We start from the raw sequence: 13,735 nt of genomic DNA on the forward strand, positions 1-13,735 counted from the left end.
AGTGTCGTTAGATTCTTCAGAACACGCAGCACTCAGAAGGGGCCAGAGTGAAACACTTTCTTCTCTGATACAAGCTTTTATGATAAAAGAGCAAACCAAACTATTAGAGCTTGAATTTGCCCTGTGCTGGAGCTGTTTTTGTCACCCATATCAGGGAAGTACCTGTGTAATTTGCAGCTGGCAAATTACATGAAATGAAATGGAGATTAATGTCAGAATTTTTCAACGTACCCCCAGTATCATTCAATGTACCCCTGTGGGTTTGGAAATCACTGCATTAGACAGTAAGCTATAGTTTGGTTATGTAGTCAATGTGTTGGACATGGGAGAAAGGGGCAGGCGTGAAGTTCAGCACTGTCAAAACGTTATGGGCAGCCGAGTCAGAACATCTCTCAAAGAGTAACGCTCCTAAACTTGATGAGTACCTATGGAGGGTTCCTGAGGAGGGAGAAACCACAAAGCAGTGACAGAGTGCTGGACGCCTGAGTTAGGTTGGGCTCATCGATGCCAGAGGGAAACTTTGGCTACCCCACCTGGTCCAAACTGACTGAAGAACTAGAAGAAATTTTGCTAGCTACAGACTAGTCAGAGTGCCCATGCTGACCCCTGCCCACTGTCAAAAGTACCTACTGGACCTTGGAGCAATGGAACAAGTTCCCTTGGTGCCATTTTCTTTTACATAATGTGGCCAACCATGTGCAGCGTATACCTACACACTCAAAAATGACGGTTATTCAAGGGTTCTTTAATAAAGAAAACGATTCTATGTAGAACCATGAACGTTCCAAGCACCCTTTAAATGATCAAAGATTACACGGGGAAAAAATCTGCGGCATGACATTTTTCTGTTATGTTTACGTCATGTCTTCTTCTGTGAGTTTAAGTTTGGATTGGCTGGTTCCAAAGCAGAAATCAGATTACTGTCTGACTCATGTAGACCCGGAGTTTCCCTATTATCTGATTACTGAAGTGCATGTAAATGCACTGATCGGATCACTGACAAAGTCTGATTTTATGCAGTTTTTGGATTATTACGTGCATGTAAACACACTCATAGATGGTCAAAGTAAGTCTAGTGTAGTAGTAGTATACATACATACATGTAAACTGAAAGAGCAGCACAGCATGCTGCAAGGGAGCACATAATAAAACACTGTTCAGGGTCGATTCATTCACAGTGTGAATACCTGTAGCAGCAGCCAGTGGGCCCTGTGTTGTGTTCTATGTCTCTGTGCTGTGTGTGTGTGTGTGTGTGTGTGTGTGTGTGCTCTTTACACTCTGTCATCCTGCATGGCTTCACACACACACACACACACACACTCTGTCTCATCAGCGCTCAGGGCCTTCAGAGCTCAGTTCCTCCACTCTGCAGAAATAAAGAGATGTATTGCCCTGTGGATCTGTCCCAGCCATTAGCTCTGAACACAGCAGCTGTTAGCAGACAACGGAGGGAGGATCACAGGGAATAAACACACACACACACACACACACACACACACACACACGCACACACACACACACACACACACACACTCAAAGTCTTGTAAAACTATATTTGTGGGGATTTCACTTGAACTATATGTAATGATGACATGGCCCAAATGTATATATGTAAGCATCTATGTATTACTACTAATAATAATCGTTAATATAATATGTCCCATGTATACTATGCATGTGTAAGTATCCACAGTACTATGCAAAAATAGAATATAAAACATAAATTAGAAATAAAAAAAATCATTTATTTGGTCTGTAAATGTTTATTTCTCAGAAAAAAAACACTAATATTCAAATAAATACAAGTATTTCCATATGTCAGTATGTTAATTTAACCATTGCATGGTTAAATGATGGTTCATTAACCATCATGCCATGCCTATTTTGGCTAGTCAGTACTTCAGTGAGTTAAATCAAGAGAGGTGGTGGTGAAATTTACCCAAAATTCCAGGTGATGACTGGGGTCACCCAGGAGTAATCTGAAACAAACTTTGCTCTCTTAAATAGCTCAGGAGATATCAACTGCTTTTTAAAAATATATTTTTACTGTATTTAATATTTTTACTGTATTCATGTTCATTCACATCTATTCTATTGGTGAATGGTATTTTTACAAGAACAAACACACTCAAAGCTGAGATTTTAAACAACATATTATGGTGCCTAAAAGCTTTGCACAGTACTGTATGCGTGAATATGTAAAATTGAAGTATAAGTATTTATACTCGTACCTTGTATCTCCAACATGGTAACTTTACAGGAGAAACAAAAAACATACTTTACTTTTAATGTAAGTCAATGGAACCATAATTTTTCCAAGTAGTTTTGAGCTGTTTCTTTTGGTCCATTCATCATGAAATTTACAAATAATGTAAAGCACAATATGTACTTTTAAATTAGGCCAAAAACCAAAAATTGACAAAAACGGAGATACAAGGTTTTGTTCCAACAACAGTGATTTATATATACATACATATGTGTGTGTGTGTGTATGTGTGTGTGTGTGTGTGTGTGTGTGTCACTACTGTGGGAACAAAACCTTGTATCTCCATTTTTTTTGTTATTTTTCAGTTTTTGACATAATTTGAAAATGCCTGTTGTTCTATACATTTTTTATAAATTTCTTTATGAATGGACCAAAAGAAAAGAGTCTGGTTCCATAGACGTACATTAAAAGTAAAGTATGTTTTTTCATTCTCCTCTAATGTTATCTATATCTATCTATCTATCTATCTATCTATCTATCTATCTATCTATCTATCTATCTATCTATCTATCTATCTATCTATCTATCTATCACATGATTTTCATGTTCAGGTTCATGTGAACTGATTCCCACAATGAAAATAATGTTATTGAATGACTGAGAATAATAAATACGTTCTAATGAAGATTATTTTGTTCAATCAAGTAGATATTACCAAATATTAGTATAGATATTACCATTTTCAATGGAAAAATATTTTTTTAGGGTCTGTATATAGATACTAATAATATGACCTCCAAGTTTTAGATATGTTAGTATCTATATGTAATGATGATTTGTTTTTTGTTAGTCCTTTAGATTATGTTTGTTCTATTTTTCTCTGGTTTTCTTCTGAGAACAATTGTTCTACAAATGTATGAAAATGAACACATAAAGGAACACAGCCTAATGTTTGTAGCTGCAGCACTTGAGTGCTTTTGGCTGGGAGCACACAGCCCTGATCACTGTTCAGATCCAAATCATTGGGTAAAGGTGTCTCCTCTAAAAGAAAACACAGGTGATGAAGTTTGTTTAACATGCCACAAAGTCTTAATTGTTTTAAATAGGGTGGATCCTAATAAACACATGCAAATTAGCCCTAATTACTCACTACTAATGGGCCGTAGTCTTATCTCTTCATTTATCATAGCTCCTGCTGAATTGTGAGAAAAGGGCTTTAAGTATGCTTGATTAATGCTGATATTAGGAAGAAACACAAATGCGTGTCACAGTAGAAATGATAATTAAGTTTCTCCAGTGAATATGTATAAATACAGTACAAATATAATGCAAAACTAGAATACAAATACCCTTCCACTCAGTGGCCACTTTATTAGAAACACATTGCACTTTTGCCTACTGGCCACTTTATTAGAAACACCCACCGTCTACTTCCACTTGGTGGCCAGTTTATTAGAAATTCCTACCTTATACTAAACTAGTCGCTATAGTTACTATAATGTAGTTACTGGAAAATAACCTTCTAGATGAACTGAATAATCAGCCTGGAGCCCAAATTTACAACCTCAATCTAGAAATTTTGGGACACTGTGTAAAAATGTAAAAAAAAAAAGCAGAAACTGAAAATAGAATTAATTCAACATATCAAACGAATTAAATGTTGAAACTGAGAAATGTTAGTTTTTTTTTTTAGAGAAATATATGCCCATTTGAATTTGATGCCAGCAATATGTTTCAAGGAACTAAGGACACCAATTGCTGTAATTCTAAAAGTAAAATGTTTTTCCTTTCTTGCCTGATGCAGGATTTCAGCAACTCATAATTTCTATTTCATGATGCAACAGATGTTTTGAGTGGTGACTGGTCTGGACTGCTGGCAGGCCAGTTTAGCACCCAGACTCTTTCACTATACAGTAATGCTGTTGTAGTAAGTGCAGAATGTGGTTTGACATTGTCTTGCTGACTTAATGAAGGCTTTCTCTGAAAATGATGTTGTCTGGATAGCAGCATGTGTTGCTCCAAAACTTGTATATATTGTTCAGCAGTTATGGTGCCTTCACAGATGCTGGCTTTTGAACTGTGTGCTGATAACAAGTCAGAAAGTCCTTTTCCTCTTTATCCTAGAGGATGCAGTGTGATTTGATTTGTTGGACCACAGGATAATTTTCCACTTCGCCTCAGTTCATCTTAAATGAGCTCTGGCCCAGAGAAGGCGGAAGTGTTTCTGGATTCTGTTTATATGTAGTTTCTTCTTTGCATGGAAGAGTTTTCACTTGCATTTAAGGATGTAGTGATGAACTGTGTTCACAGACAGTCATTTTCAGAAGTGTTGCTGAGCCCATGCAGTGATATTTACCACAGAATAATGTCTGTTTTTAATGCAGTGCTGCCTGAAGGCCCAAAGATCAAAGCCAGCCATTAATAGTTTTTGACCTTGTCCCTTGCAAATGTTCTCAGAACATTTCACTGATATAATGTACTGTAGGTGATGAATTCTTCAAGTTCTTTGCTATTTTCTATGAGAATTGTTAATCTTGTTGCACTATTTTACCACACTGTCTTTAACAGAGTGGTGAACCACACCCCATCTTTACATCTGAAATGCTTAGCCTCTCTAGGATGCTTTCTATATCCAGTCATGTTACTGATCTGTTGCCAATTAACCTAATTAGTTGTAAGATGTTCCACAATGTGTTTTTTAGCATTACACATCTTTACCAGTCTTTTGTTGCTCCTGTCCCATCTTTGTTGATGGCATCAATGTCCAAATTAACATATATTTGTCAAAAATACAATTGCTTGGTTCCAATATTTGATATGTTGTCTTTTACCGCTTTCAATTAAATATAGGCTTTAAATGGTTTGTACATAATTATATTCTGTTTTTATTTACATTTTGCCCAGCATCCCAAGTTTTTGGAAATGTATCATTGAATAATAAGTCTTAATATTAATAATTGAATACAAACACTGCAGTTTAAGGGGTTAATTCACAATTAATACTCGTGCGTGTTATTATTTGTGCAGGACTTGGTGACCAGTGCATCTCCTCGTATTGTCCGTGGCACAACATCCAGACATGGTCAAGTCTCCTTCCACAACATTGAGCTCATTAGTGAAAAAGCAGCTGCCTACTGGTGCCAGGGCATGACCAGGCTAAAAAAAAAAAAAAAAAAACTCCCCCACAATGAGTCCAGTTTCTCAATCTTTCACATGCTTTACTGGCAATAAGTGAAACTGGCAACTTTTGCCAAATTAAGGAACACTTGAAGGGAAATTTTAAAAGAATATTGGTAACACTTTCTATGACTGTCATGTTTGTAATCATCTATAAACACATTCCTAACATATTATAATGCATCCATAAGGCATCATAAACATGGCAATAAATATTTTCAAAAATGCATTACACGTTATAGCCATGCTTATTATGCATTCTGAATTATTGACACAATACATAAGTATTGCTCATAATGAATTATAAGAGCTCATAAGCTGTATTTGTCCACTCTAAGTAAAGTGAAGCGTACTGTACTAAAGCCTCCTCCAGTGTTAAGAGTGAGGCTTCAAGTTGAAGCATTTACTGAAGGATTTACTGAAACACTAAAACATCCACAATGAAGCTCATTACAGGCTTCAAATGTCAGAGTTTAAACTAGTGCTCCCATCAGTGTTTTACCCAATGTGGGAAAGTCAATGTGCACCACTGTTAATGTGCACCACCGTTAGCCTGGCACCAACTTAACACTGCATATCCAATAGAACGCTAGCAGAAATTAGCATTACTGTACTGTAGTGTGATGTTACAGAGTGAAGGGTTCTAGCGTTTGACGTTAGAACCAGCGAGGGAACTAATTATAATGACAGCACTCGACTATCTCGCCTCTCCTTCTCCACGCCTTCACTCCACTGTGACTTCATGCTCAGTGTGATGTCAGAGGGAGGGGCTCATGGGTGCTTAATTCAATGTGATGTAATGTAACATTTAAAGTGAGACAACTGGTTAAGAAAAGCACATTATAGCAGTGATTCTAGGCCGAACAGCACCAGCGCTGAGAAATAAAATACTGCATATCAAGTAAATAAGCTTTGTATTTGTCTTTACGCTCTCTAAACTGGGGCTGACTTCTTTGGCACTGACAATATAACATGTACTATATTATATTAACAGTTCATAATGTATAAAACATATGGTAATAAAGTGTAATTCAGTGTAATTCATTTTTTATAAATATTTATAACCTTGTTTATAATGCCGTATGAATGCATTTTAACGTGTTATAAATGTGTTTTTAGATGCTTACAAATGTGATATTCATAGAAAGTGTTACCAGAATATCCTACAAACCCGACTTTGTTTGCTTTGTTTCGTTTTTTCTTAAAGGGTAATTTCACTAGTGTTTCAAAATGTGTACATAACTTTTAATTATCATTAAAATATAAACAAATAAAGACATTCAGAGTCATTTTACATTAAACGCCCTGTTGTAGAGAATCATACCAATTTTCAAATACCAGTCAGAATTGATCACAGTGGTGGTGATAGGAACTAGCCTTTAAGGGCTCTTTCATAGAAGGTTATTGCTTAAAATGGTTACAAATACTATTTTACTATCATCAACATTATATATAAACGCCTGAAAACACGTAGGTTCACTGGTGGTTTTGGAAAGTAAATACAATGGTTATATTTGTGTTGCTGACATTGTGATATCTGGTTCCTATCATCACCACTTTTACTATAAAATTATTATATACAGAATATTAAAGAATTATATGAATATTTGCAAACAAAAAAAATAATACATCTGTACAGTTGTGTACAAATAAGCTTCATTCACAGTAGAGTTACTGTAATTCAGTGAGGAAGTCTGTTGGTTCAGTTTAAGTTCTGATTACGTGCTGGAGTTTGACTTGTTTTTGGGAGGTGGAGGAACCAAACCAGGGGGTTATGGATGATGTATGGATGGAGTCAATGACTGCTGTGTTGAGCTGGCTCAGCAGGCTCTGTGGCAGATTGAGTTTCAGGTGGTTGCTACTGCACCAGGACTGCTCGACTTCCTTTCTGTAGGCAGATGCATTGCCATTGGCTATGAAACCCAATACAGTGGTCTCATAGGATCTTCACAGCTACTTCCTTAGAGACAGAGTCATTGGTGTAGAGACATTAGAGAAGGGGTGAGAGCACACAACCTTGTGGTACTCCAGCACCGAGGGTCCGGGGGTCTCATGTGTGTTTGTGTTTTCCTAACTGCACCTACTGTCTGCTGTTTGTCAGGAAGTCCATGATCCACCAGCAAATGGGATCTGGTGCAGACAGCTGGGACAGTTTGGCCTGAAGCAGCTCTGGAACTATGGTATTGAAAGCCAAGCTGAAGTCCACAAACAGACCTCCAGAGTAGGTTCCAGGACTTTGGGATGCTGTGGAATTGGACAGGGCCAAGTTGACCACAGATGATGTGTTTCGAGGTTACTTAGATTGTGAGAAGAAGAAAAATAAACCAATTAACTAGTAGGTGGAGCTGATGAAATGGACAATGAGCGTAGAAACAAGGTCATAATGTTATACCTGATCCTTGTTTCTACACTCATTGTCCATTTTATAAGTTGAAACTATATAGGTGCACTTTGTAGTTCTACAGTTACAGACTGTAGTCCATCTCTTTCTCTGATACTTTGTTACCCCCTTTTACCCTGTTCTTCAGTGGTCAGGACCACCATGTACCCTCACAGAGCAGGTACAATTTGGGCGGTGGATCATTCTCAGCACTGCAGTAACACTGACAATTGTGTTAGTGTGTGTTATGCTGGTACGAGTGGATCAGACACAGCAGTGCTGCTGGAGTTTTTAAACACTGTGTCCACTCACTGTCCACTCTATTTACTCGTTGGTACACTTTGCAGATGTAAAGTCAGAGACAGCAGCTCAAGTTTGTCAGCATAGTTTGTGTTTGTCATCCTCTAGTCCTTCATTAGTGGTCACAGGATGCTGTCCACAGGACGCTGTTGTCTGGATATTGAAGACAGTAGCCACTCTGTAAAAGAGGGGTTTAGGATACTCAAGGCCAACTGTCGACACAGTATGTCTCTTCTATCTTTAAGGTTTAATGCGAGAGCTTGAAGGGCTTGTTGACAGAATAAGCCCTGCCCATGATGATTTGGCAAGGACGTTTCTGGACGGTCTCAATCTGGTTTGACGGGTTTCTGTGCCATGCTGGGCAGGTGCTCTCAAATATGACCAGTGTATATCAAAGTCAGCTCCAAGATGGCCACTGTATGGAACAATGGAACCAGACATTTTTCCAAGTTATCTTGGGTCATTTCTTTTCATCCATTCATGCTGAAATTGATACCCCCTGTAAATGACAGCAGTGATTTTAAAATAATGTCAAAAACTGAAAATTGGAGATACGAGGTTTTGTTCCAACAGCAGGTTTATGTGCACAAACCTGTGCGTATATCTTATGCACACTTTCTCTTTCATGCCTGTGTATGTATACACATGCATTCACACGCATACATGCACTTTCTTTTTCCTTCTTTCTACCCCATCCTTTCTTTCTCTCTATCTCTTTCTCAGTCTTGACATCTTTTCTGTAAAAAGGTTTGAAGTTGTTCCTCCTAATATGATTCATTACTTTTGTTTCTGCCTTTTGAGGATAACGAAGCTGTCACTGTTTTATCAACAGCTATAATTCTCTATAATAAAGGTGCTGTTTTATATTCTCTCTCTCTCTCTCTCTTTCTCTCTCTCTCTCTCTCTCTCTCTCACCCTGGATTTCTGCATGGTAAACTGCTTGACAAGTAATTTTGGAAGCTTTTCTGAAGTCCTTATTCTTTTCTCCATCCTTTCTCTTTGCTTTGCAGGAGAATAACAAAGACTTTTCTTTGCAGTTTTCTTTTCATCACTGTCAAATCATCCCCCCCCCCCCCCCCCCCCCGCCCCAATAATCATTTGCATTGAGACAGCCCATTTGAGCACAAAATAACTTCCTCCGGTTTGTTGGCTGCCTGCTTCACTCGAGGATGAGATTAATTCTGGATTACGGTCGTAATGACGGGAAATGTTGGCGTGGTTTCTCCTAACCTCGCGCTTCCATGCTTCAACATAGGCACAATTCAAACAGGGATTCATTCAACAGATACTCAGTGGAGTTCAAAAGTTTGGAATCAATTTTAACAAAGTACTGACAATTTAATTGCAGAAAAAAGTATAAAATTATTCTAATGTGCTCATCCAGCGCAGCTTTAAAGGGATCTATTAATAAATATGAAACCTGGAAGCTCTGAATGGAAATGAAGAAGCTCCAGGGTATATTTAGGTTTGTCCGTCTGAATTTTCAGGATTATTCAGTAACTGCATGAAATAAATACAAATTTTCATTTTTTACATTTATTTATATTTGTTTTGTAAAAGCTCCCCTCAAATTAACAGAACATGTGATTTATGATCTACACATATTGCTCTATGCTTACAATTTACTGCTGAAAGCCAAAAATCTCAGACGCTCTTTGTGTTATTTTATAAAACTAATGTTTACAGAGCAGATCACTGAAGAGACGCCGTCTGTTTATAGTCTATAGCCCAGATTGGGGGAAAAAATGGGTTGACTTTCAGTACAAAAACAAACTTCAGAGAAGTTCAGCTTCTTTATTCTTCTTCTTTCAGCTGCTCCCTTTAGGGGTCGCCACAGCGGAGCATCTGCCTCCATCTTGCCCTATCCACTGCCTCCTCTACTTTCACACTTTCACACACTTTCAGCTTCTTTTATTATAAGGGTTAAAAATGACATCACCATCTGTTTGACTGGAAAGAAGAGTTACAGCCTCATACGACGCTCAGCTTCTAAATGTAGCTTATGAAATATGAAAGTTATGAAGAATATGACAAAGTGCGTTTTGGAGCCACTGGTGGTTCCAAGGAGCTTAAGAGGTTACAGGTGATATAAATGATATTTTCAACATTAATTTAGTGAAATATAAAAATTGAAATATGAAGCTGATGATAAAGAAGCGGTGGCAGAATGCAGGAATGGTTTAAATGTTTTTGTCTATGATGAAAAACTTGGTTTTAAAAAATGGCTCTATATAGCAGAATCTGCACAGCCATAAAATTACTGATGTGATGGATTGGGGCAGAACTGAAATCACAGAGACATTCTGATAATAATTACATTACTACACGGCCCCATGTAAAACTAATCCCGTCTGAATAGTGCTGTAGACCGAGAGTACCTGACCTCATCATTCACTCAAGTCTCTCTTTCCCTCAGCGAGCTGTTATCATGCAGACAGTGGAGTGAGCGCATCTAAACACGGCACTGAGAGGCTCATTGATAACACATTGATGACGGTCAGGCAGGTTACGGTTATTCAGCAGCTCCATTATCTTTATTTACTCTCTCCAATTACGCTGTTCCCCTCGTGTTCCTCATCAGAGCGGGGCAGCTGGACCAGAGAGGGACACACTCCAGCTGTGGGTGAAGTGTGTGTTGGGATGAGGTGAGTCAGCCGCGGTGCAGGACGGGTTTGGGGGTCAGGGGTGGCGGGAGGCGAAATGAATACTTACAGAGACGTAATGACTCACCAAACTCTCTCAGTGATGCCAGATCACTCACACACACATATGTGTTTTTGTACAACTTCAGGACGTGTGCAAAACAGGCCTAACCTACTGGAGCAACAAACTGATCCTGATTTGTGTTTTTTTAACAAAAATTTTAAGTTTCATTTTTAAAACTAAACCATTAAGATCACAGGTAGGCTTTGAAAATTCTCATAATATACAGATAAATACAGATATATAATGTGTATATACAGAAAAATGATAGCTACGGCCCTGAAATCTGATTCAATTGTAAAATCCACGATATACACACACCACCTCACGAAAAATCCTTGTGCTGTTAATGGAACAATCTTTGACTCTCATGCTGCTCACATGGACCACTGAGTGTACTAACAAAGTAAGATCCCATTTGTTTAAACTACTCTACAGCCAAACAGAGCATCATTTATTAAATATGGATGTGTCTGAGTCCCAAATGCCTGTTTCTTTGTCCCAAATTCCTGTATTTTGCACCATTGGGCTGCAGGATCCAGTATTAATCCTATGTAGTGCACTATGTAGGGAGCAAAGAGCCATTCAAGATTCAGCCCAGCATGAGAAGTGGGCGCTGCGGGATTGGTGCTGAATAAGACTCGGTGGTAATTTAGTGACCAAAAATGGCTTATAAAGCTAAAGTTATGTGTTAAACAGTGCTATTTTATCACATGTTCATTATAATTCGTAAGAAACCACAAGTGAGGGGTGACAAACATTCTCGCTCACTCATTAACTGTCCATGGTTGGTTGGCATTGACACCATATGCTAAAGGAGCTATGTTTCTTGACAGAATACTTGTTTAGGTCGATTATTATTAATAATGACAAATTATTTTCTGAAAAAGTGTATATTTTATCACAGTTTCTGTTGGCCTCTGTTTCAAGTCATGCTGAAGACCACCCTACCTGTGATAAAATCAAAATACCGTACAGCCTCTCATGGCTTATTGTTTTACTTTTTGTAAATGACATATTACCAAATAGAAATGGATATATACAATACATATGTGACATTACATTATTACATCAAAATACTTATTCAGTGATCATTCAACAAAATTGATTCAATATCAGGGTAAAAAAACAGATTTCCAACTTGGATTTTAGACTGATATATGACCCTATACCTTAATTATGGTTATTAAAATGAATGAACATTCAATTTTTTTTCACTACCAAACCAAATGTTTCAGTAGTGACAGTACATGACTAGCAAACACAGCCGTACACACAGAAAACCATCATTTTCTGACTGGTGGTGCTGTGTTAGTGTGTGTTGTGCTGGTATGAGTGGATTAGACAAAGCAGTGCTGCTGGAGTTTTTAAACACTGTGTCCTCTCACTGACTCTATTAGACACTCCTACCTTGTCGGTCCACCTTGTAGATGTAAAGTCAGAGACGATAGCTCATCTGCTGCTGCACAGTTTGTGTTGGTCATCCTCTAGTCCTTCATCAGTGGTCACAGGATGCTGCCCACAGGACGCTGTCGGCTGGATACTATTGGTTGGTGGACTATTCTCAGTCCAGCAGTGACACTGAAACAAACAGTGTCTGATCTACTCGCACCAGCACAACACACACTAACACAACACCACCACGCCAGTGTCACTGCAGTGCTGATAATGATCCACCACCCAAATAATGCTCTGTGGCATTATTTGACCATTGATGAACAGGGTAACAGAGTATGCAGAGAAACAGATGGACTACAGTCTGTAACTGTAGAACTACAAAGTGCTCCTATATGGCTGAGAAACTGGACACTGAGTCTAGAAACAAGGAGGTAGCTTTCATATTATGGCTGATTGGTGTGTGTCCTCAAATGGTATGAAAACAAACACATTCACACGCTGCGTTTTTATCAATAAGGGGTCCTGTGTGGGGAGTCTAGCACAGCAGGCTGGAGAGAACAGATGTGGAGTGAAGAGAAAAAGATTCTTTCACCATCCCCCTGTTTTTTTAATATTGGCATATCAGTGGATGATTGACAGTTTCCACGGAGACAGGGGGTCTCGGGAGGGGCGGTGCTGGAGTGGCTCGGTTACCTCAGAGCCGTCTTATTAAAGAGATAACAGAGAGATTCCTGCACTGCCTGTCTGCCAATCCCCCTCTCTGCTCTCGCTCTCTCTCTCTCTCTTTCCACTTTCTCCTTTTTCCTCATCCTTTTTCTCTTCTCCTACTGTTCATAGTGAAAGATTTTACACAAATCTGGCTTCTCTTGAGCTAAATTCTGAATTTTTTACAGCTCTGGCTGCCAGAAGAATAGCAATATCTTGTCTAGTCCAGAATGTCTTTTTGTCTCCCCAGAATTCTCTGTGTAGTCAGTACTAAACCCCTACAGTTCTTCCTCCAGATAGCTGTGCGCAGATTCCGATAAACGCGTGGATAGATCCTGGCAGAGTTTCGCCTTGAGCATTCTCCAGACACCCGTGAAAAGTTTTACAGCGTGCATGCTGCCGAGGCCTGCTAACTGCCTTTAGTCAATGTTTTTTATTAGAATTATTTATTTATTACCGAGGCATGGTGGTTGTAGGATCAGGACCGGATCCGCGAGGCCTGTGAGAGCTGAAGGATGGATAGAGTCATAAACTCTCACAGTCACCTGCCAAAGCCCTGTGCTGTTCCACCAGCCTCCAATTTGTTTCCTTTAAAAGACAACTAGGCATGAGATTTATATCGGCGTCCGTAGGCACAGTGAGAGAGTATACCACAGCTAAATCCTGCCTTCACCACAGAGGAGTGGAGAAGCGCTCAGGGCGGCGTGTTTTTATTGGTTTAATAACGTTTGCATGCCACGGGGCATCTGCCAAACCCTAAAGCAGCATAGCGCAACCGTAATGACCGCTGTGTTTCAGTGCGAACACATCTGGACAAACCACAGCTCATCACTCATTCTAATTCTCTGGTTTATTTATATCTGTCT

The 13,735-nt window shown here is 38.9% G+C and overlaps 1 protein-coding gene across 1 annotated transcript in view; it reads left to right on the top strand.

Annotated features, from left to right (window-relative positions):
- The window catches only part of dpydb (dihydropyrimidine dehydrogenase b), a 203,083-nt gene that overhangs the window by 98,694 nt on the left and 90,654 nt on the right, over nt 1-13,735 (top strand). The window contains 1 exon segment of the mRNA XM_037546779.1: nt 5,234-5,395. Coding sequence (XP_037402676.1) covers nt 5,234-5,395 — 162 coding nt within the window.

The sequence above is a fragment of the Pygocentrus nattereri genome, chromosome 17 (genome assembly GCF_015220715.1).
Source record: "Pygocentrus nattereri isolate fPygNat1 chromosome 17, fPygNat1.pri, whole genome shotgun sequence".
NCBI classification, from domain to species: domain Eukaryota; kingdom Metazoa; phylum Chordata; class Actinopteri; order Characiformes; family Serrasalmidae; genus Pygocentrus; species Pygocentrus nattereri.